This window comes from Oryctolagus cuniculus, chromosome 20, assembly GCF_964237555.1.
Source record: "Oryctolagus cuniculus chromosome 20, mOryCun1.1, whole genome shotgun sequence".
In the NCBI taxonomy this organism is placed as follows: Eukaryota; Metazoa; Chordata; class Mammalia; order Lagomorpha; family Leporidae; genus Oryctolagus; species Oryctolagus cuniculus.
The window spans coordinates 22,022,026-22,045,702 of NC_091451.1; the positions used below are offsets into that span (position 1 = coordinate 22,022,026).

Here is a 23,677-nt window from a genome sequence, read left to right on the forward strand (position 1 = left end):
TAGCAGAGAGCTGGATCAGAAGTGGAGCAGCCGGAGTCGAACCGCTACTTTACCCGCTGTGCCGAAAGCGCCAGCCCCAGCCTCCGTGTTTTGCGTTTGGCTGTTGAGCAGGCGTCTCTATCCTAATGGCATCTGAGCTGCTCCCAGCCGGCCGCAGTGGGGACATGTGCCATGAGCACCTTGGAGTCTCGCGTGACTCGCAGATAAGCCGACCTAGGGTCACTCGGGAGTGGAAGCTTCACTTCCTGCACTGTTCAGCCCTGCTCTTTCTCCCTTGCCCAGCCTTTGGGTCAAGGCCACATTCACTAACACTTCTGGTGGGAGAAAGCAGGCAGCGCACAAGGAGGAGGTTGGCCGGCGTTGTGGTCCAGTGGGGTAAGCTGACGTCTGCCTCACCAGCCTCTCATATCAGAGCACTGGTTCAAGTCCCGGCTGCTCTGCTTCTGATCCAGCTTCCTGCTAATGTGCCTGGGAAGGCAGCAGATGGTGACAGCTCAAGTACTTGGGCCCTTGCACCCATGTGGGAGACCTAGGTGGAGTTCTTGGTTTCTGGCTTCAGCCTGGCCCAGCCCCAGCTGTTGTAACCATTTGGGGAGTGAACCAGCAGATGGAAGATCTCTTTGTCTCAGTCTCTCCTCTCTCTTTCTGTCACCCTGCCTTTCAAATAAGCAAATGAATCCTTAAAAAGGAGGAGGGGGGCCGGCGCTGTGGCATAGTGGTTAAAGCTTGAAGCCTGCAGTGCCAGCATCCCACATGGGCACCAGTTTGGGTCCTAGCTGCTCCACTTCCGGTCCAGCTCTCTGCCTAGGAAACAAGAGAAGATGGCCCAAAGTCCCTGGGCCCCTGCATCCGTATGGGAGGTCTGGAGGAAGCTCCAGGCTCCTCCAGCGATGTGCTTCAGTTCCGCACATCTGAGGAATGAACCAGTGGATGGAAGACCTCTCTCTCTCTCCCCCTCCCCCTCCCCCTCTCCCTCTCCGTAACCCTGCCTTTCAAATAAATAAATAAATCTTAAAAAAATAAAAAAAGGAGGAGGAGGCAGATGGGTCTATTTACTTATTCTTGCCTAATGTCTGAAATAAGATTCAGAGCAGTCATTCTCAGAATCATAACTGGGTCCCATTTCTAGAAGTGTCTGCCTCCGGGGACCTGGTGGGTAGGACCTTGCACGTGGACATTGTAAAGGCTTCCCAGGTGTGGCTGTCGGGCACCACTGCCTGTGAGCTGCCTGTTTAAGGGGTTCCCCGCAACTTCCAGTCCCCTGTCTGTGCAAACTTTCGTTGCCTCCTCTGAGCAGGAAAAGGCCAGAAAGGACTTGTGCACACTGAACGCAGGCAGGCGTCCTGGTGCCCCAGGGGCGTGAGAACATCAGCCTTTGAAAAGGCCTTGGACAAAGGATTGGGAATCCAGGGTGGAAGGCGGGAGGGGAAATTCAGTCTGGTTTACTTTTTTTTTTTTTTTTTTTTTTTTAAGGTTAATTCCATCTGCTAGTTTACGCTCCAAAATGGCTGCAACAGGTAGGGCTGGGTCAGTCTGAATCCAGGAGCTTCAGCCAGGTCTCCCACGTGAGTGCAGGGGCCCAAGCACTTGAGCCATCTTCTGCTGCTTTCCCAGGCGTATTAGCAGGGAGCTGGATCAAAAGTAGAGCAGCTGGGACGGAAACCAACGCTCTGATGTGGGATACTGGCGTCACAAGTGGCAGCTTAACCTTCTGTGTCACATTGTGGGCCCCTGGATTCTGGTGTCAGCCTCATCAGTAACCAGCTCTGCCCTGGGAGGCAGCAGGTGACGGCTCAAGTACCTGGGGCCCTACCACCCACACGGGAGACCCGGATGGAGCTCCCGGCTCTTGGATTGGGCCCAACCCAGCCCTGGATGTTGCAGGCATTTGGAGAGTGACCCAGTGGATGGAAGGTCTCTCTCTCTCTCTCTCTCCCCTCTGCCTTTCAAATAGATCCGTGATTTTGTTTCAGTGGTGCTCCTGAAACCTGCCTCAGCTCCTTCCCACGGTTTGAGGCCGTGCTGCCCGGGCTGAGCATCCCTGACAAGCCCTGAGCAGTGCTGTGTGCGGACGGGTGGCTCGCGGGAGTCATTGTGGTTCCCAGCTCTCGGAGAGCTGCTTCTGTTGGCACAGAGACCCGGGGGGCAGCAGCAGTGGCTGTGGGTTGGACCACACAGGCAGCACACAGGCCCTGCCGGCAGCCTGCTTCCCAGGCGGTGGAAGGGAAGTATGTCTGCAAGAGACAGCCCTGAGCCCCAGTTCCTTACCTGAGCCCCGGTCCCTGGTGGCCTGCGGGAGGCAGGACTTCCAGGCTGCATCCTTGCTTGCCGCTGTTTTTAGCCTGCCTGGAATCACAAAACTACCATCCACGTGGTAGCGGGCTGGACTATATGTAACACTGGTATGTATACATGGTATAAGTAAAGCTCGAAGCCTAGCATTTGCATAGTACCTAGCCTTTCTCTCTCTCTCTCTCTCTCTCTCTCTCTCTCTCTTTTAAATAGATTTATTTATTTGAGAGAGAGCTAGAGGCTGAGAGAAAGAGATCTTCCATCCACTGGTTCACTCTCCAAATGGCCACAGCAGCCAGAACTGGGCCAGGCTGAAGCCAGGGGCTAGGAGCTTACTCTGGGTCTCCCATGTGGGTGCAGCAGCCCAAGCACTTGGGCCATCCTCCACTGCCTTCCCAAGCACATTAGCAAGGAGCTGGATTGGAAGTGGGGCAGCTGGGTCTCGAACCAGCACCCATAAGGGATGCCGGCACCAAAGGCAGCAGCTTAACCAGCTATGTCACAGTGCCAGCCCCACAACCTTCCTCCTTCCTCTTTATGGCATGATTTTTTTATGCTATTAAAAAAAAAAAAAAAAGGAAGGAGAAAGAAAACAGCAGGCTGGTGGCGATGTGCTGAACTGACTTCGTGACTCACTGGTGGGTCGTGACCCGGAGTTTATAAAACGCTGCATGAGATGCCGCGGCCTTGGCTGGGCTGTGTGTCACTGTGCCGCTGGGACCCGGCGGGCGGCGTGAATCTGGGCACCGGGGCTTTATTTCAGCAGGGCGCTTCCAGCACACTCCTGAGCTGCGGATGCAGGCGATGTGTGCACGCAGTCGCTGCCAGGAACCCCGTCTGCTGCCTCTCCCACAGCACGCTTCGCGCTCGCCCTTCCTCCTGCGTCTCACGCTTGATGGCCACTTCCCTTGCTCCCAGCCTCCACGAGAGGACCTTCAGCCACAGGGCTGGACTCTGTCTACATCGGGTCTCCTCCTACTACCTCTGTCCTGGTGAATGCCAGCCTGTAAGCCCAGCCATATCTTTAAGAGTCATACCCCAAACAGGACGAAGGTCTCCAGATAAAGCTGGCTGTAGTGGCAGGGCCACCCTCTGTCACACCCCCAGGGTGGGAGGAGCAGTCAGGACTTAGTCTGCAAAGCTGCCCCCTGGACTGGTGCGTTACACAGCCTGTGCAACTGTTCCTGGCAAACCCAGTGGCCTCGGGAGGCTGGGCCCAGGTGATGGAGGCGAGTAGGCCCGGGACGCTTTCGTCTAGGAGAGAGAAGGGTGCGATGCGAACTGGGTGGTTCCTCTCTGTGTTCGAGACTCACGTCCTGCTCTCCTTTTCTTCTTTTCTGGGGGCAGCCAGCGTCTCAGACAGCAGAGCCCGGATGGATCAGATGACGGAGGAGGTAAGGGTGCCCCTGGGAGGGGACCAGATGGGCTTCCAGGGAGCACCCCTGCCCCAGCCCAGCCCTGCCTTTCTCGGACTGTAGCCGAGGTTCTCATCTCCACTCCTCGCTGTAGGCCGCTGCCTCTGGCTGGAGCACCCACCCCTCCATCCTCCCTCCCCCCACGGCCGAAGCAGCCTTCCCTGTGCTGTGTCTCGCCCGCCCGTCCGCTCCCTCGCACCGCGGTAACCTTCCCCAGAGCAGAGATGCGCTAGGGGTTCACTACGCATCCGGCTCCAGCCTGCCAGCGTGTATGTAGGAAAGTGTTTGCCTCCACCACGGCCCTGGGAGATGGTACCGTGGGTGAGCATCCAGAGACTCCGAGTCTAAAGTGCCGTGGGCTCCAGGGCCACAGGTGGAAAACTCCAGACCCAACTGTGTGTGACAAGTCACAGTTAAAGCTCAAGTACTCTAAAAACTGTGTGTGAAACGGCCGTGTGCCCATGTGTGTAGGAAGGTGTTCATGAGCTGCGAACAAATTTTGCGTTTAGACTTGGAGCCCACCCTTAAGCTAGCTCTCTCCGTCTCCATTCAAATATTCCAAAATCCGAAAACAATCCAGAAATCTGAGATACTTCTGGGCCCAAGTGTCTGGGGCCAGGGAGACCCAGCCATGGATGATGACCTCACACAGGCGCAGCAACCACAGCCCGAGGCCGCAGCACTGCGTGACCAGAGCCCAGCCCGATTGCTGTTCCCGCCGGACGCCGAATGTCCCTCTCCTGTGTGTCCCCAGTGCCCAGCCCAGCAGTGGCCAGCCCCAGGCTCACTGTAGAAACAGGCCGAGCAGCTGTGCACAGCCCTCTGTGCAGCTCCTGGTTTGCCCAGTGTCGTTTTCCTCCCACCGGTCGTCTGTCGGTGTCTGTAGAGTGAGTTCCCCAGCCGGAAGCGCTCCCTGCCCTGTGGGCTGCATCGTTGCTGGCGAGAAGTCCACAGTCACTCTGTGCTCTCCCGTGAGCAGGGTCTCTTCCCCCCACTGTAGCCGCTTTGGAGGTGTCCTGTGCTTTGCCGGTTATTTTCGGCAGTTTGTTTGGGATGTGCCTTGGTGTGGTTTTCTTTGTGTTTTTCCAACTTGAACTACCAGTCTTACCATCTCTGACTTCTTGGGGTTTGGTTCTGCTAAACAGTTTTCCTTCTGGCTACAGTTAGTGCTGCTTTCCTACTTCTTCACCTGGTTCGTAAGGTATGAAAGGATGCCAGCTGGTGCCGGGATCAGGTTCCATGTCTGGATCTTGTTGTCCTCCTTTGAAGACTGATGTGTTTGTTGATTGACTTGCACTTTCTGAGCATGACGTTCAGGCTTTACTAGGGCAGGTCTCGGGTTTGTCCTCAACACCGGTGGGTTTCTGCCGCGTGCCAGGCGGTTCGGCAGGGTCTCTGCACTCTGGCTGTGCAAGCCGAGCCTCCTTGGTTCTGTATCAGCTCCTGTCTTCCTGACGGTGCTCTCTGCCCGGCTCTGTGGGGCTTGACAGTGTGAAGACACAGCTCAGCACTCGGCGTGTATTTCTGGAGCTCTTGCTCCGCGTAGCTCCCCAGGCTCTCAGACTCTGCTGCTCAAACTCCAGCCACCTGGGTTAAGCTTCATCCTGCCTCTCCTCACCCCGGGAGACCTCCACGCTTGGGCCGAGTTCCCCTCGCCGTGCCGCCGTCCCGGGAAGGCTCCTCTAGGCAGAAGGCCAGGATCACAGCGGGGTTTACTGCACATGTGGCAGCTGCTGGGTCTGGGGCCCAGAGACCGGTGTTAACTTAAATGAGCTCCGCGGTGAGTGTGTGGCCCAGTGAGGCCGGGGCTGGGACTGGAGAGGACAGGAGCTGTGTGAAAACGCCCCTCTGCCCCGTCTTACTTCTGAGGGGTCCTAAGGTAGAAGAACAGTCACGAGAAGTCAGAGAACCAGGCCACACCATAGGATGCATTAAGAGTTTACGGGCAGGGCCAGTGCTGTGGCCTAGTAGGTTAAGCCTCTGCCTGTGGCTTCAGCATCCCATGTGGGCGCCGGTTCGAGTCCCGGCTGCCCTATTTCCAGTCCAGCTCCATGCTAATGCGCCTGGGAAGGCAGGAAGATGGCTCAAGTGCTTGGGCCCCCTGCACCCACATGGGAGACCTGGAAGAAGCTCCCATCTCCTGGCTTCAGATCAGCCCAGTTCAGCTATTGTGGCCATCTGGGGAGCGAACCAGCAGATGGAAGATCTCTCTCTATGTCTCTCCCTCCCTCTTGCCTGTAACTCTGCCTCTCAAATAAAATAAATAAATCTAAAAAAAATAAAATAAATAAAAGACAAACACAAAAAAAGCGGATGAGCAGGCTGGGCGTTTGGCACAGTGGTCAAGTTACCACTTGGGGTGTCTGCATCCCATATCAGAGTGCCTGGTCCTGGTTCAAGTCCTGGCCGCTCAGCTTCCAGTCCAGCTTTCTGCTGATGCACACCCTGGGAGGAAGCAGGTGGTGGCTCAAGGACTTGGGTTCTTGCTACCCACATGGGAGAGTTGGGTGACGTTCCGGGCTCCTGGCTTTGGCCTAGCCCAGCCCTGGCTGAAGTGGGTATTTGGGGAGTGAACCAGGGGATAGAAGATCTCTTGTATGTGTCTTTGTCTTTCAAATAAAAGTGAAAATAAATTTCAAAGACTTTTAGGAGCTGAGAGCACACTCTTACATCATTCGTCAGCACTTTGCTCTGCTTCCCAGCATCTCTTATGGACAGGCTCATTTCTTCATTTTCACTTATTTATTTGAGAGACAGAGTCACAGAGAGAAGTAGAGAGAGAGATGTCTTCCGTCCGCTGGTTCACTCCCCAAATAGCCGCATGGGCCAGAATTGGGCCGATCCAAAGCCAGGAGCCAGGAGCTTTTTCTGGGTCTCCCATGTGGGTGCAGGGGCCCAAGCACTTGGGCCATCTTCTACTGCTTTCCCAGGAGCATTAGCGGGGAGCTGGATTGGAAGTGGAGCAGTCGGGACTCGAACTAGCACTTGTAGGGGATGCCAGCACTGCAGGCAGAGGCTTTACCTGCTATGCCACAGCACTGGCCCCTCATTTTTATCTTTTATTTATTTGAAAGGCACAGTTATATATATATATATATATATATATATATATATAGAGAGAGAGAGAGAGAGAGAGAGAGAGAGAGAGATATCTTCCATCTGTGGGTTCACTCCCCAGATACCACCATGGCCAGGGCTGGGCCAGGCTAAAGCCAGGAGCCAGGAGCCTTTTCCAGGTCTCCTGAGTGCAGGGGCCCAAGGACCTGGGCCATCCTCTGCTGCTTTCCCAGGTGCATTAGCAGGGAGCTGGATTGGAAGTGGAGCAGCCAGGACTCAAACCAGTGCTCACATGGTACGCTGGCATTACAGGCCGTGTCTTTAACCACTGTGCCACAGCACCGGCCCCACAGGTCAGTTATTTCCAGATCTTCCTCCTTAGCTCTACCCACCAAAGGCCTCATGGCTGCCAGACTTCCCACTCACTAATAATTCCCAGTGAGTATTGAATAAGGTGTCTTCTGTATCTGGTCCCAAGTCCTGTTTTCCCAGACACGTGCGTAGCGTGTCATCTGCCAACACTAAAGTGGCAGCTCAGTGATCAGGGGCTGCGGGCCGCGCCTTTGATCTGCCTGTCCTCGCGGATCTGCTGCGGCTCCAGCCATTGATTGCATGGGACAGCAAGGTGACCACTGAGGGGGAAGTGTCAGAGGGTTCAAGGAGGCAGCGTCTCCAGCAGACATGGACAAGGCTGTCAGGTGGGTAGCAGCAGTGTCTGTTGAGATCGCTCGAGCAGCCGTGTTGGAGCCCTAGATTTGCAGCAGGCAGGTGTGGCTGAGTGCTTGCGAAGGCAGGTGATTGGTAGTGTGAGGAGCTCCCGTCTCGGCTGACGCTCGGGGTGGGTATGGGGTGGGCCTTCAGCCCCCAGGTGCCCATATGTGTGTTCAGAGCACCAAGAGACTCGCTTTGTAAGTTAGAAAACATTAAATTCAAGGGAAAAGGGATTTTCTAGTGTTTTGGCAGGAATGTGGAAACACAGAGCGAACAGTTGAGTTCGTAATCTGAAGCTGGTTTGCTCGCTGTGTCTGCTCCAGGCCTTCCCCGTCCCGCCTTAGCCTCTTGCCAGCTCCCTCGAAGGATTTCCGAAATCGCGCGTTCCCCACTCTCTTCACTGTGGCGAATGCTGCACGTCAGGGAGTCACGTGTTCAAGGTAAACGTTGCGGCAAAGCCTTCTGAACGCTGGAGTTGGCACAGACTGAAAGGCCAGTTGCTAGAAGGTTGCACTGGCCGCCGTTGGGACCATGCCATGTTAGAGTCAGACCGTGGCGGCTCTAGGGGACTCTGCAGGCCACCCTGTCCACATCTGTCACTGGACGTGTTAAGAAATTGAGGCTTAGAGATCATTACACAAAACAGCAGGACTCAAAGAGAAACCCTGGGCTTCTGCCTCCCAGGAGAACACTCGCTCTTGTGCCGCAGTACCCACCATCATTGTGATTTATTACCAAACATTCACCATGTGCCACTACCAAGCCCTGGTGCTCGTTTAATTCTCCAACAGATCTACGGGAAAGTCTTACTTCACCAGCTTTATTGAGGTCTGAGTGATACACAGTGAGCCATGTTTATTTAAAGCACACAGTCCGAGTTTTGGTAGTGCTTATACCTGTGAAACCACCACCCCTGAAGTTCCTCCTTGCCCCTTGCAAGCCCATCCCTCCCCTGCCCTGGCCCTGGGCAACTGTGTGTGTGTGTGTGTGTGTGTGTGTGTGAGACTATGGTGTAGCTGGCAATTTCTAGTCATAGATAAATGGAGGCCTACATGTGTACTCTTTGAGAACTTGATTCTCTTCACCCAGCGGGAGGGTTTTGAGGTTCACCCGATTGCTGTATAAATCATTAATTAACCCATTCATGTTTGGGGCTGCGTAGGAGTCCATTGTATGGATGCACCATAGTATGTTCACCTGTCGATAGACATTTGGACAGTTCACTGTCACCGTCTTGGAGCAGACGTGGGCAAAGATAACTGTGCCCAAGGTGACACAACTAGTAAGTGGCTGGATTTTTTTTTTTTTTTTTTTGACAGATAGAGTTAGACAGTGAGAGAGAGAGAGACAGAGAGAAAGGTTTTCCTTTTCCGTTGGGTCACCCCCCAAAATGGCCGCCACAGCCGGCACACTGCGCCGATCCGAAGCCAGGAGCCAGGTGCTTCTTCCTGGTCTCCCACACGGGTGCAGGGCCCAAGCATTTGGGCCATCCTCCACTGCACTCCCTGGCCACAGCAGAGAGCTGGCCTGGAAGAGGAGCAACCGGGACAGAATCCGGCACCCCAACTGGCACTAGAACCCGGGGTGCCGGTGCCGCAGGCAGAGGATTAGCCTAGTGAGCCGCAGCGCCGGCCAAGTGGCTGGATTTAAACACAGATGTTGACCCCAGCACCCTGGTGAGTCTCTGGGCTGTAGTGGCTGGGAGGACCCTCATGCTTCCTGGTGGCCCCCTCCACGGGTAGAATGCTTTAGTGCCAGCTCGTAGATGTGTAACAGCGAGTGCCCAGAAGGATGGACGGATGCAGGGTGAAAGCGCGCTAAGGCAGGAAAGCAGAGGGTACGTGTTTTCAGAGAACCCCGCTGGCGTTTGTCTCCCCTCCACTTACTGGCATGTGAAATGTGTGGTTTGGCCTTTGTTTTTTGCCGTGGACGTGTAGAACATAAAACCCTCTCTTGTCAGAGTGCACTCGCTCATGCCTCCTAGGAAGGATGCCTCTCCTCCAGCATAAATCTGTTTTCCATGCCGTTACGCTGGAGTCTTTTAATGGAAAACCAGTTCATATGTTACACTTCACACTTGGCTTAGTCCATTTCACTGTGTGTGAATGTTTAGAATCCATTATGCAGGAAGAATCATATGTTACCTCTAACTAGTTTCTGGAATTGTCTTTGCTCAGAGAATTACTTGGTTGGCTGGTAAAGGCTGCTCCTTGGAGCTTAGACATCAGGTGGGTGGGGAGACGCTGTCAGCGATGGCCCTGAATCATCCCTGGGCCCTCACTCAGCAGGGGTGTTCAACAGATTGTGGGCACCTGTAAGGAAACCTGCTGTTCCCCGTGATACAACCACATCCGGGTTCTCTGAGATGACCGGGGCGGGGGCGTTAACCACCTGGCAAGGGATTGATCGTTTTCTTACTCCTAGCAGGGATGGGGGCTTGGTGAGCAATTGCAAAAGAGCGGATAAATCTCAGGAAATAAGGAGGGACAGGCCTTTGGCACAGTGGTTAAGCCGCCAAATTGGGATGCCCGCATCCCACATCAGAGTGCATGGGTTCCAGTTCTGCCTCTGCCCTGCTCCAGCTTCCTGCTAACGTGCACCCTGGGAGGCAGCAGGTGATGACTCAGGTGGCTGAGTCCCTGCCGTCCACGTGAGAGACCTGGGCTGGGTTCTGAGTTCCTGGCTTCGGCCTGGCCAAACCCTGCCTATCGTGGGCATTTGGGGAGTGAACCAGTGGGTAGGAGGGTGGTGCCCACCTGCCCACCTTTCTATCTATTTATCCCTATATCTGTTTATCTGTCTGCCTTTCAAGTAGGTATAATCCATAAATAAAATTTTTAAAAATAAAGAAACGAGGCTCTGCAGTCAGGGCCCCCATGAGCCTCGGACGTTAGTGGTTCTTGCGGAAGCCGGCAGGCTTTCGTGCAGTGCCTGTGGCCTGTGTGGCACCAGGTGCTGCCTGTTGTAATGGATGAGGTGGTCCTGGCCCCGCAGGAGCTTCTGGCCTTTCCCTCCTGCCCTCTCTACGATGCTCCTGGGAGCCCCGTCGGCGTCCCAGCATTCGCTCACTGCGTGGCGCTCGTTGTCTCCTGCAGAAGATGCGTTCCTTCTGGGCCACAGATCCCCAGGGAGAGAGGGGAGCGCTTCTCCCCTCCGCACACCTGAGGCTGCAAGACTCCTTCCTTTTCCCTCTGTAGAAGAACGGAGCTTTGGAGATGAGCTGTGTTTGCAGAATGAGGAATGGAGACCGAGCGATGGTTCAGGTGGTTTGGGCAAACCTGCTGGTACTGCGTGAGGACTGTTTGTAAGACCTTGGCTCTGGGGGCAGGCAGATAGATAACCACGTGGGACAGCAAAGGGTAAGACAATAAAAAGAACAGTGAGGGCTGTGGTGAGCCAGAGAGGAAGTGGCACAGCCTCAAAGTTGCCAAATTCTTGTTTTTTTTAAAAAACTTAGGATCTTGAAAAAATTCTTCATAGCCTTCGGGAACTGGTTTAAAACCCTCCACAAGACCACGTGGGCCTCTGCTGTAAAGGCACGAACTTTGGGAGACAAACAAAAGAGAAAAAGCAGTGCAAGGGTTAAGCAGCTGCTGTGGGCACTGGCTCAGCAGTTAGGATGCCTGGCTCTGCCACCCGGCTCCAGCTGCTGACTCCGGCTTCCTGCTAATGCAGGCCTGGGAAAGCAGCGGTGATGGTGATGGCTCTAGTAATTGAGTTCCTGCCACCGTGTGGTAGACCAGGGTGGTGTTCCCAACTCCTGAATGTTGCAAATAGTTTTTAAAAAGCTAACTGGTAGAACACATGGCAAAGACAGCAGATGGTTCTTGCGGTACAAGTTGTTTACCTAATTAGTGACCATGCGTTCAGAAGCAGCAGCAACTCCCATGGGCCAAGAGCAGGCGGGAGGCAGGAAGACGCCTTGCAGAGTCCGGAAGGGTGGACGGAGTTGCGTAGCTGGGCAAGGATGTGACGCTTTCCCAGGTGAGCTGTCTGGCGTCAGGAGAGACTGCGCACGGAGAGCGAGGAAAGGACTTGTGCGACCAGAGCAGAAGCCGGTTCTGCAGGGCTCAGCCCTGGTTCTGGGCCATGTCGCTGCACCAGCTACCTTCCGTGAACTCTGTCAGCCATCCGATTTGCTGATTCCCTTTCCAGCCAGTACCATGCTTCCTGGAAGGGGGGATACATGACTGTGGGCAGTTGCTGAAGAGTGAGGGATAGCAGGGACCCCAGGGTGACCTCAGGATCCCCAAATTGTCGGATGGCAGAACTGCCCTCCCCCCGTGTCGGTGACTGTCCCTCCATGGCAGAATCACCAGCCCTGCTCTCAGAACCTGGCTTCCGGTCGGCCTCGGCCTTTGGCCTGTGTCCTGGAAGGAAGAATCTGAAACAGGGTTGCATTAACGCACCGCAGGTGACTGTGCGGAAGCCGTGCTTGCATTCCACAGTGACTGTTGAACAGTCCTGTGTGTGCGCGCAGAGCTGGGCACCGGGGCTTTGGTGCAGAACACCAGCCGTCCTCACTGTCACGGGGCTTACAGCCTAGTTGGGGACGTGCAGGGTAAAGCAGAGTTGCACAGCCCATTAGTGAGCATGGGGTGCTGAGAGAGACAGAGAGAGACGTTGGAGGCCTGGTGTGCACTAGGTGGAGAGGGAGACCCCCCTCAAGAAGCAGTTTTAACCTTCCACTTGAAGCAGAACTCAAAGTTGCCCAGGAAGGGGGGGTGGGAGTTGGAGGGCAGAGCGGACAGCAAGTGCCAAGCTGTGTCGCCTCCTGGGCTCCGAGTCCGGCAGCTCTAGGATCCAGCTCTGGGCAAGGAAGCCCTGGACGGAGTATAATGGTGAGCACCAAGTCCCATCCAAGTGGGAGAAAGGGTTGTCAGCTCAGGAAAGAGCTGAAGCCCGTTCAGGCTGAAATCGTCTCTGAACTCAAGACTGGATGTGGATTCGTCTCGTGCAGACCTCAAGTCACCGGGACGGAATGTTGCTCCTCCGAGCTAAATTCAAGTTAGAAAAAGATTTCTGAGACCCAGGAATATGTCTTTAAAAGAAGCAGAAAGTCTCTGCAAACAGGAGCTTTTAAAAAAAAAAAAAAAAGAGCCCTTCCCCGTGTTTAGCCATCGCATGGTAGCCTAGCCCAGCACTGAGAGTGGGGTCCTCACTCCCTCTTTTGGCACGCCGGCTCCTGGGCACGTGACACCCCCACTGGACAGAGCCGTGCACCTTCCCATCCCAAAGCGTGGTTCTGACAGGTTTGAGCATCTCAAAACCTTAGGAATAATAAATCCCTCTGGCCCACCAAAAAAGTGTTTAATTCCTAAAGGACAAGCCGAGTTGAGCCACTTCTAGCCAGGGGCAATCGGGGACTTAATTCTGCACGTGTAGCAATCTGGATGATCTGAGAGCTCCAAGTTTAAGGGTAATTGCTCAATTTTCTATCCATGTCAACAGGGAAAATAGGTAAAAGTGGCTGAACAGAGCCCAGCAGTGCAGCTGAAAGAGCTGTGCGCTATGGGGCCGACCGCAGAGTGAGAGCAGTGTGGTCTGTCCGGACCACCCTCCCGTCACCCTCTGTCCGTCTCCGTTCACCTCCATCTCCCGGCTTCCTTGCTTAACCTCCTACCGAATGCTTCCTCCCCGCTCCTGCACACAGCAGAGCTGCCCGGGGCCTACGCAGCTTTAAATGCAGAGACAGAAAAGGTGAATGGATTCTTTAAGGACAGATGGACTGGAACTCTGTCTCAGCTCCACCCTCACTTGGGAGGGACGTTCCGTTATGTCCTCCTTAAGCTGAATGCAGCATGTAGGACTAAGTGGTTCCTAAATCTGCTTCTTCTGCCTCCCTAATTTTTAAAAACTTATCAACAACTGCTGCTGATTCTTTTCATTATCGTTGTTACTAAAGCTCCTTAAAATCCATTTGTTGGAGGGTAGGCGTTGTGTGCACTTGCATTCCCTGGAGGAAGGAATGCAGTAGCATAGCTGGTGCAAATCCCGGCTGCTCTGCTTCCTCTCCAGCTCCCTGCTAACGTGCCTGGGAGGCAGCAGATGATGGCCCAGGTACTTGGGTTCCTGCCATCCACACGGGAGGTCCAGATGGAGTTCCTGCTTTGACCTGCACAGCCCTGGCTGTCATAGGCTCGAACCAGTAGATGGAAGATATATCCCCTCTCTCTGTCTCTGTCATTCTGCATTTCAAATAAATTAAATAAATATAGGGAAAAAAATCAATGTTTTGGAGCAGGTTTTTGGTGCAGCAATTATGATACCACTTGGGACACCGCATTGCATATGGGAGTGCCTGGGTTCAAATCCCGTTTCTGCTTCCAATCCCAGCTTCCTGCTCATGTGCACCCCAGGCGTCAATGTGAGGGCTCAGGTACCTGGATCCCTGCTACCCGTGTGGGGGGCCTGGATTGGGTTCCAGGCTTCCGCCTTTGACCTGAAGCTGTTGCAGGCATTTGGGGAGTGAACCAGCAGATGGGAGTTCTCTCTCTCTCTCTCTCTCTCTGCTTTCCAGACAAGTTAAACTCTTTCAGAAAGAGTCACCCAGAGTGCGGACCAGGCCTCCCGCTGTGCTGGCAGAGCTAGGACAGAGTGCTTTATTCCCCGAGTTGTGCCCTGAAGTCTGCAGGTCACGCCAGACTTCCTGCAGGTCCCGTCACGACCACGTGTGCCCGAAACACAGCTGGCAGTCGGCTCCCTGCAGTCCCATCCCTTTGGTCATGTGGGCAGCTTCCCTGTGCGATGTAACGCGAAGAAGGAACACGAGGGCCTTGTGCCTCACGCGCACGTGTGCTTGGAGCGAAGCAGGCCATGGTCACTCGTCCCCGGGATTGCAGAGGGCAAGGCTCCGTCCGCGGGCTGTCGTGCCAGCATCTGTTGGGAGGGCTGTGACTAGTAGCAGATCATCCAGCATCAAGCAGCGACAGAAGTAAAAGAGTTACTTAACCCTGACATCGCGGTGACAGTTGAGGGTGTTTATTCTAGAACTTTCTGGTCTCTGTCCTGGCTGAATGTAAGTCAGGATGGGATAGGGCCAAGCAGGTCTCACCTGGTTTTGTGAGACCGTCCCAGTAGAGACCACAGGCGGTGTGGCGGTGCGGCTTTCGGGGCTGGCACAGGTGCGTCCCCACACAGCTGTGAAGGGAGTGGGCGAGTGGGGAGGGTTGAGAGTGGCTGAGACAGGCCCAGGTGGGGAGGCCGCAGCCCCCAGGGCTCCTGGGGCCCCTGCCTCTTCCTTCGAGCAGAGGGACGTCAGGGCTCTGTGTTCCAGGATGTCGATGTCGAGAGACGGGGACCACAGAGAAAAGGCCTGACAGTTCCCACACTCAGAACCTCAGCCAGATGTGGCCGGGGGTGGCCCGTGATGCTTCCTGTCCCCCAGGTGGACAGCTGACAGCCGGCTGTCGCTCAGAGACGGGAAGGGACGGGCCCGTGTGTGTGTCGGGGGATGGGTTTGACGAGGTCTCCTCCTTCTGACACTCTCACGTGGAGGTGAGTTTCCGAAGAACCCAAGGCAGCACGCCCTAGGGGTGGCAGAGGGAAGGGGGACACTCCCGCCCACGCCACTGCCGAGCGGGTGGTCCTCCTCTCTGGCCGTAGGTCCTCCCGCGGCAGTACACAGGTGGTCAGCGTGTGCGTGTGCCTCCTCGGCTGTGTCTACACACGCACAGCAGGACGCACACTGGGAATGTGATTCCTGAGTCCATAAGTGCAGTTGACGGACTGGGTTTACCTAAAAGACCCTTTAAGAGAAAGCTCTTGAAAGATGATTACAGAATTGAGACACCATCATTTAAAAGTGCCCGAGGCAGGCTCCTTTGAAAATCACGGCAGCGGAGGGACAGAGAGAGAGCCACGCAGCCCTTGATTGTTGCGCGGCTCCCCCAGGACCCGTCGCCCCCTCCCCCTCCGTTCTCATCTGATAAGACAGCGAGCAGCCGTAAGACTCCCCATCTATCTTATGAAAATCCGATTCGGAGTGGCTGTGATCAAAACCTGCTGGCTGTCACCCGCAGTGGCCTCGCGCGGAGGGAGCCGCTCAGAAGCGTCGCGTATGTGGGGGTGTCACGGGTGGCACCCATCAAAGGAGCCTTTTTTTTTTAATAAATATATATAAGGAAAAAATACAAAACCCAAGGATTCGGAATGAAAGCAGTGTAGTTTGTCTTGTTGTTTCCAGTGTAACACGAAGAGGATGAAATAAAACCAGACACGCCTGGTTTCTGACATACTTCTGGCAGCGCCGAGCGGGCGCCCACCCCGCCGCACGCACGCCGTGGCCCGCGTCTCGCCCCACTGAGGAAGGCAGCCAGTGCCTTGGTTGCTGTCCCTTCGAGCCACTTCCTTCCGTCCTCGTCACGGCTGAAGCCCCGTGCCTCTCCTTGTCCTGAGCACAACTCCGGGGCTACAGCATGGCAGAAACTCCAGGGGGTTCCTTGTCAGGGTCTCCAGCAGCCAGTGGCCAGCGAACGGTTTGGTGCTCCCTAGAGGTCGCCACGGCAGGCGACACTGGGCTCATTTCAGGATCTGCTCGCTGGAGGCTCCGAGGCCGAGGGGGTCTTTACCCCTAGAGAACCCTTGCTGGGCCTGCTTGTCTCCCAGGAGCCACGTGGCGTCGCTGGCCAGGCTCAGTGCGGCACAGCTGAGGCCGATTGCTGGGGGGTCCTCTGGGGACTTGGGGTGGGGGTGGTGGGCTGCATGTGTGGCTGCTGCGGAAATATGCTCACCTCCCCCCTGTGGGCATGGCAGTGAGGTCAGTGGATCAGGAGCCGAGTACCCTCTGTCCACGGCACGTCCGGGCTGGGGCCTGAACCAAAGCTGGCTTGCACCTTCCTCTCCGACCATGGCCAGCCGAGAGCGTTGTCGCATCTCGAGGGCCCAGGGCGAACCACTGTCCCGTCTTCTTCCTCTCGGAAGGTCTGTGGGCTTTGTCCCCGGCAGCGCTGGCTGAGGTTCAGCTCCGGGCGGACGCAGGGAGGCATTCAACAAAAGGGCCAGGGCTCACCGCCCTCGGCCTGCGCCACCCCCCCACCCCCCAGGCAGCCCCTTCCTCAGAGACCCACTCTCTGGGCCCCGCCTTTCACGTGCGGTCAGCCACGTCTCTTGGCTTCTGCAGTGTGGCTTTCTGGCCACCCTCAGTCTCTCCTCACCTGTCCATAACGAGCCAAGGATGGACCCAGCTTTAATCAGCTGAAGTCACCAGGGTCAGAAGTCTTCATAGAGCGGACCTGCCAGGGCCCCCGAGACGGGTCTGTGCCCCGCGGCCCCTGATGGGGGGAATGCAGGGGGCCGCCCGGGAGCCCCTCTGAGGCCACCTCTTCCCCTTGTTCCTCCGGGTGTTTGAAGCCTGTTGCCTACTGCTTTCCCCTTTTCTTTTCCTTTTTTTTTTAATTCTCCATTTTTTTTTCACTTGGAAAAAAAATTATTTATACGATTGAGATCCACTAATTAAAGCCATTTTCTGGTATTTGGTTACCAGAGCGTTTGATGTCTCTCTGACAAGACCATGAAATGCACGGGGTGTCCACGGGGACAGAATTTGCTGAACACGGCTCTTTGTAAATGAGGGGACACAGTGTCGCAGCAGCTCATGAATATGAAACGCCCATGATGCCACCTCAGTGGACTTGGGAACACAGATGAATCCTGTCATGTGCTAAATGAGACCAATTTCTTTCACTTAACTTCATCTTCAATCAGACCTTCTTCCATTTGCCTGTTTAAAATTCCCCATACGTGATGCAGAAGGTAACAGCATTCAGTAAAACAAAGTTTTGCAGCTGCAGAGAAAAAAAAAAATGATAATGCTCTGTGGTTTAAAGTTGCCAGCTCCCGAAAACACGGCTGTGGTTGTGTCTCCCGCTTACGAGCTCTGTGGTCTTGGGGCACAGAATTCGGGGTTTGTCTAGACGGCTCCTGCGGCGGGGGTGGGGGTGGGGCTGGGGCTCCTGCAGTGGCGTGTCCAGATCCCTTCCGTGTGGAGGGTTTGTTAAACTTGGCTGTGAATCGTGGATATGGGTACCTACCAGCTCAGTAGCCAGAGGACTGGTGGGAAAGAAGCAGGCATTTGCTTCCAGGAGGTCAGAAGCTGGGGAGTGGGGGTGTCATCAGCAAACTCCCTGGGGAACCCGGGAAGGGGAGCCAACTCTTTGTGTCATTTATCAAAGTGAGAAGCTGCTGGGGTGCTTACGACTCCATAGAAACCGACCAAGAAAATCAGCACAGAGCTAAAGGGACTGGCGGTGGGGGTTGGAGTCCCTGCTTGGAGGGGACCCAGGGCCAGTCTGGGGTACCACCTTTGATGTCTCCTGGCAGCACCTGGGTTTGTTGTGATGCAGGTGAAGGGTCTGGTGGGGTTCAGTGTGTCCTCATCGCCCTGTCCAGTCTAAGAGAGCACTTCCTGTTCTGGCGGTCCCCCAAGAAGCCAGGAACACTGGGTCTGGGTGCAGGCTGTCACAGATGCATCCCAGAGGCTTGGGGCCAGCTGCACTGGAAGGAGGCAGACAGGCATTTCACTGCCAGGCAGCGGGGCCGAACGGCGGCCCTCTGGGGCTTTGCCAGGTGGTTCCCGGGCTCGTGTGCGTGCGATGCAGCATCTCAGGGCGTCTGTGAAATGGGTCGTCACTGATGGCTTGGTGTAGCTGCAGGTTTCCAGTGCTTCCGTAGGCGCCATGTATTTACATCCATGGCCTCACCTGGCATTTGGTTTGTTGGACCGATCTTGGGTGGCGGCTACTGGGAGTGCTCATGTCAAAATGAGTTTCCCATTTGGTGATCTCTCTTTTGGCCACGAGTGCTTCCTGCTGTTGCTGTGCACGGACGAGCCTCTATCGGGTGCTTCCGGAATGGGAGGCAGACGGGCGAAGAGGCCAGGGTGAAGCACTCCTCCTCCGTAACTTTGTTCCCATGGCTCAGGTCCATCGCTCTCAGCGAGGCGAGGCCTTGGCTGTGTGTGACGTCATCAGATCCAGGACGTGTCCAAAGGTCTCACTCGGTGGTTCTTGGGAACACCTCCCACCTGGCAGCTTGAGGAACAAGGCGGAAACCAGCGTGGCTCTTCGGCGTGTGCCCTTCGGGTTTGCACGGTATCCAGATTTGGTTCCTCTCCGGCCAGCCTTTCCGTGGCCAGTCCCTGGGTGGCGGCTGCGTCTCTGCTTCAGCTGGCCACCGTCTCGGGGCAGATTTCACGTGCTGCCACAAGGTGGCGCCGTGCACCCGGGGGCTGTGGGAAGCTCTCAGCCCTGCCAGTCCCATCCAGAGGTGATTCACCAACAAGGGCGTGCGTGGGCCATCGCCTCCTGATTTATTGCTACTTCCTGTGTCCGGAGTTTCCCTCTGCCATGGTGCCTTGCTCCGTCTGTCTTGGATTTCCCCTGAAGGGGCCTGGCGTAGAGCAGACGGCTGATTCATGCAGGCCCGTCCTCGCCCAGCACTGGGCACTCCCTGGGCTCTGCACCCCAGGCACACTGGCCTGCTGTGGCATGGCAAGTGACTTCTCACCTCCAGGTGTCTTTGCTGTCGCCCACCTGGCCAAATCCTGCCCCGTCTGCGCCTCGCAGCTGTTCTGTGCCCCGCCCCAGTGCCTTACCCTGTGCCCTACACTCTGAGTGGGGTCCTCTCTGGGCTGGATTAAGTGCTTGGTGGGACACCCGTGCCTTAGAGCACTGGGTGCTGACTTAGAATGAGCTGTGGACCAAGGTGCACCTGAGAGCGATGCCGTGTGCAGGTGTCTTCCCACACCACGTGTGCCATGCACACTCCAGGTCAGTTCTTTCCACTCCATCCATAAGACATCGCCAGCCATGATCACCTCTAGGGAGACGACTAGGTCTCACACATGGTAGGCCTGGCTCTCATTTTACCGTCCTCTGTAGCATATGCATTTGTTCCCACACTTGCTGTCCCTTTTGCTCCCGGAGGGTGAAGCAGTCGGGTCTCCCTGTTGTGTTCCGCCACGGAGTCGGGTTCATCTGCTTTCCGGTGCATGCTCTCACTGGGAAGCAGCCTGGTGATTTGCGTGCAAGTCCCCAGCAGCCTGATGCACCGTGGCGATTTGGGCCACGTGTGTTTGGTTTGTCGCTGGGGTTTGCATCACCTGCCACGGCGTCTTTGTCTCAGAAGGAGCTCAGTCAGGCGTCCTTGGATGGGTGAGTGAAGGAATGAGCGAACTAGCAGACACGTGGAGCCCCCTTCACCCTCCAGGCGTGGCTGCCAGGGCCCAGCTTGCGGAGCCTGCGAGACAGTTGGCACGGAGGATGGGGGGGGGCAGAAGTGAGGACACCGGTGCCCAGGACACTGGCAGCTCACTGCTGTGCTGCCTGCACCTTCCCCTCTTACGGGGCTATCCAGGGGGCCCAGCCACCTCCTTCTCCTTGGGGTGGGATAGCGTTTCTGGGGTGCTTGGATGGGCCTGCACTGTGCCCTTTAGGAAGGCAGGGAACAAACGGTGGGGGACGGGCCCCAGAGAACACAGTCACAGACAGAGTAGCAGGTGTCCCACAGGGAGGCGGTTATGTCGAGGATCATCCTTAAAGGCGGTCACGTTGGGAAGGCAGCGTGGGGGGAGGGGGGAGGGGCACAGGGCTGCAGCCACGCTGGGTGGAGTTGGAGGCCGAGCTCTGGCCATCTTCGATGGGTTTCACCTGGCAACACCTGCTTGCCCTCGCTTAGCTCCCATGTTGCCTCTGAGCAATGCTGATCCCTGGGCAGGACCGAATGGGAGAGTGAAGGTGAGAGCCCCGCCATTCCTCTCTCTGCTCGTATTGCAGTCTCGGTGAAGCAAATGAGAAGAGTTCACGAGTATTTTCTGTGCACCGGGGCACAGGGCTCGCGCTTTGTTTCGTGTGGATGATTGCATTGTGTGCTTCAAGCAGCCGTGATCACGTGCCCCATCTCACAGATGGAGAGGCCGAGGCACGGAGAGGATCAGTCACACGGGGGGTATGGCAGAGCCTGGGCGCGACGCCGGCTGAGCTGCCTCACCCTGCTGTCCTTAGCGATTTTCTGAGTGATCGCAGAGGAGGGCGAGGGGAGGCAAGCGAACCTCGCGGTCGGATTTTCGAAGATGGTGGAAGCTTTCCAGCCGGACCGGAGCTGACCCCGGATCCCTCTTCCCTGTCCTGAGCCTTGCGCGGTAGCCATCAGACCGGCCCCCAGTCCGCATCACACACCGCGGGGCTGCCTGTAGGTCCCGGGGGAGGAGGCGGCTTTCTCAGGCCCGTTTTCTTTTTCCTAGCCTTACTCCTGTGGTATATGTGAAAGGGAGAGGATGGGGAGGAGGCCAGGAGAAAAAGAAAAGCAGAAAAAATTCCCCAAAACCTACTCTGTCCACACAAGCAAGCCCTTGTCTGTGACTGTGCGTCAGAAACTGGAATCGTGAAGTTCTTTGAAGTTTGCCCCAATCCGGCTCCCCGGCCACCTGTTCCAGTGCGAGCCGGGAGTTGGACGGGCTGCCTCTGCTGCGATGGCGCAAGCTGTCACCGCACCGCCACGTTCCAGCTTGCCTTGGCCTGGCTGTCATCGCTGGCGCCGTCCCACTCAGGCGGTTCACCGGGTCCTGCCGGCCACCAGGCTTCCAATTAGAGAGAAGTCCCACTGTGTGGCCAGCCCCACCAGTGCCGCTCTGAGCAGCCCCTTTGCCAGGGCCCGAGCTGACCTCTGATCTGTCACAGATGGGCCTGCCCCGCACTCTTTTGTGCACATTTGGAGGAGGGGCACAGGGACCGAGAAGGAAGCCCGTGGGGGCGAGAGGGGCCGTCGGGCAGAAGTGCAGGGAGAGGCTGGGCAGGGTTGACAGGACCCAAATGCTAAAGTTGTGGAGGGAAAGGGGAGTTTGCAAGGACCCCCGTCCTGAGCCCGGAACTCAGCATGGGGCATTTCCTTAGCAACTTCTGAATATTCATCTCAGGCTGCACTCCACACTGAGAAAAGCCGGGAGCAGCTCACTGGCTGGCTCCGCAACTGTCACCGTGCCGATGGCGTGTGGCACAGCCAGCCCCCCACCCCCACCCCCGTCCCTCTGCAGGGCCTGGGAGCCTGGCTGGCCCTGGGCTCAGGGCACGGTGTTGTCAGCAGCCCGCACAAAGGACTCTATCAGCCAGTCGAGCAGGAGTGACAAAGCCAGCTAACTTTGTGTTACGTGGGAGACAGAATCTTTGCAAATCCCACCTCCAGCTCTGCAGCAGGGGTGGAGGAATGTAGTCTGAGCCCCTCGCAGGCAGTGCCTTCATAGAGGCGGGAACCTGTCAGGTGGGCTCAGCGTTCCGGGGTGCTGGGGGTGTCTCTCTGTATGTCCCCTCTCGGCCACGTTCTTCTTCCCTCTCTCTCTGTTTTCTGCTGTCTCTGTGTCTCGTTTTCCAGGTGCATCTGCGGCTCTGTGGTCGGCAGTGGTCGCAGAGATCTGCAGCTCCCAGCGTGGGGCTGACCGTGATGAGTGCCAGCCTGGCTGGGCGAGAGCAGTGCGCGGCCTGGGAGCGGCGAGGGGCTGCCTGGCCGTTCTGGGAGCCGCTCGGTGCTTCTTCTAGAAGCGGAACTGAGTTCAGTGGAAGCGGGGGGGGGGGGGGGAGGGGGTTTCCTCCCGGATTTTCCCTTCTTTCTGTGAGTGCAGCTGACTTGGGGATTCCAGGATGGCCTGGCCCCACTTGGCCTCTTCCCCTGCCCCATCTCTCTCGCTCTCCCTCCCTCCCTCCCTCCCTCTCTCTCTCTCTCTCACTCACTCGCTCTTTTTTCTTTAAACTTTGGCTTAAAACAACCCCCCCCCCCCCGCCAGTGATACCAGTTTGGAGAACAAAGTGTTTCTCCAGGTGTTAGATTGTCCCCACGAGGAGAGGCACAATTTGGGGACCTTCAGCCGGGAGCCACAGCTCGGTGGTGTGAGATTTCCTGGTTTTGTCAGGCTGATGAAAGAAACGGCCCGCTGCCTTCTCCGGTGTCTGTAACCCTGTCTGAGGAGCGCAGGGAAGGAGAGCCTCAGAGAGCCGGCAGGAGGAGGGGCGTCTTCGGCACTGGCGTTACTTACGCCCCTTATTAGGCCTGGCAAGTGCGGACCCTGGCCGCGCTGCGAGGCCGGGGAGCCAGGTTATGGTGTCAGGTGGAGAATGACCTAGACGTGCTAGCAGAGGGCACTGGCAGCCGTAGCTCCGCTCCGTGAGCAAGTGGCACTCGTGGCGACGCTCACTCGGTGACACTGGGCGTCCTCGGACCCCCTGGCTCTGGCTTGAGCATCACAAGCCCCTCCCCAAGTGCTGCCTGGGCTCTCTTCTCGTTTCTTTACATTGATCCACTCCAAGAGCTCCTAACTTGACGCATCACCCAAGAAGTCTTAGGGAAATTGGGACAGGTGTTTGGCATATTGGTTAGGACACTCTGCTTAGGAAGCCCACGTCCCATGTTGGAGCACCTGGTTCAAGTCCCAGCCCTGCTCTTGATTCCAGCTTCCTGTCAGTGTGCACCCTGGGAGGCAGTGGTGATGGCTTAAGTACTTGGGTCCCTGCCACCCACATAGGAGACGTGGGTTTTGTCCTCCTGACTTTGACCTGGCCCAGTCCTGGCTGTTACAGGCATTTGGGACATGAACCAGAAGATGGAAGATTTCTCTGTCTCTCTCTCTCTCTCTCTCTGCCTGTCATTTTTTTTTAAAGATTTATTTATTTGAGAGGCAGAGTTACAAACAGAGAGAAGGAGAGACAGAGAGAGAGAGAGATCTTTCATCCGCTGGTTCATTCCCCAAATGGCCACAATGGCTAGAGCTGAGCTGATCGGAAGCCAGGAGCCAGGAGCTTCTTTCAGGTCTCCCATGTGGGTGCAGGGGCCCAAGGACTTGCCCATTTTCTGCTGCTTTCCCAGGCCATTAGCAGGGAGTTGGATTGGGAAAAGAGCAGTTGGGACAGGAACTGGCACCCACATGGGATGCCAGCTCTGCAGGCAGAGGCTTAGCCTAATACGCCACAGTGCTGGCCCTATCTGCCTTTCAGATAAAATGAAAAGTAAAAATAAAAATAAGATCTTAGGGAGAAATACAGATGCAGATCGCTGAGCCCCACCCTGGGGTCAGGCCTGGGCTCCAGCAGTCATGGAAGTCCCACCCTCAGTTCTGCACACCCCGGTTCAGAACCACAGCCCTGGGCTGAGAACCCCTGGAGGCCTGAGACTGTGTCCCAGGGCCCAGTGCACCCCCGCCTCCAGCCGACTGGGCCAGA

At 56.3% G+C, this 23,677-nt stretch overlaps 1 protein-coding gene across 4 annotated transcripts in view; it reads left to right on the plus strand.

The window, feature by feature from the left end:
• The window catches only part of IFT43 (intraflagellar transport 43), a 92,688-nt gene that overhangs the window by 61,123 nt on the left and 7,888 nt on the right, over nucleotides 1-23,677 (plus strand). For all 4 annotated transcript variants that reach the window (XM_051826002.2, XM_051826001.2, XM_008272014.4 and 1 more), the window contains one exon: nucleotides 3,640-3,686. In XM_051826002.2, coding sequence (XP_051681962.1) covers nucleotides 3,640-3,686 — 47 coding nt within the window. The remainder of the gene's footprint in view (nucleotides 1-3,639; nucleotides 3,687-23,677) is intronic.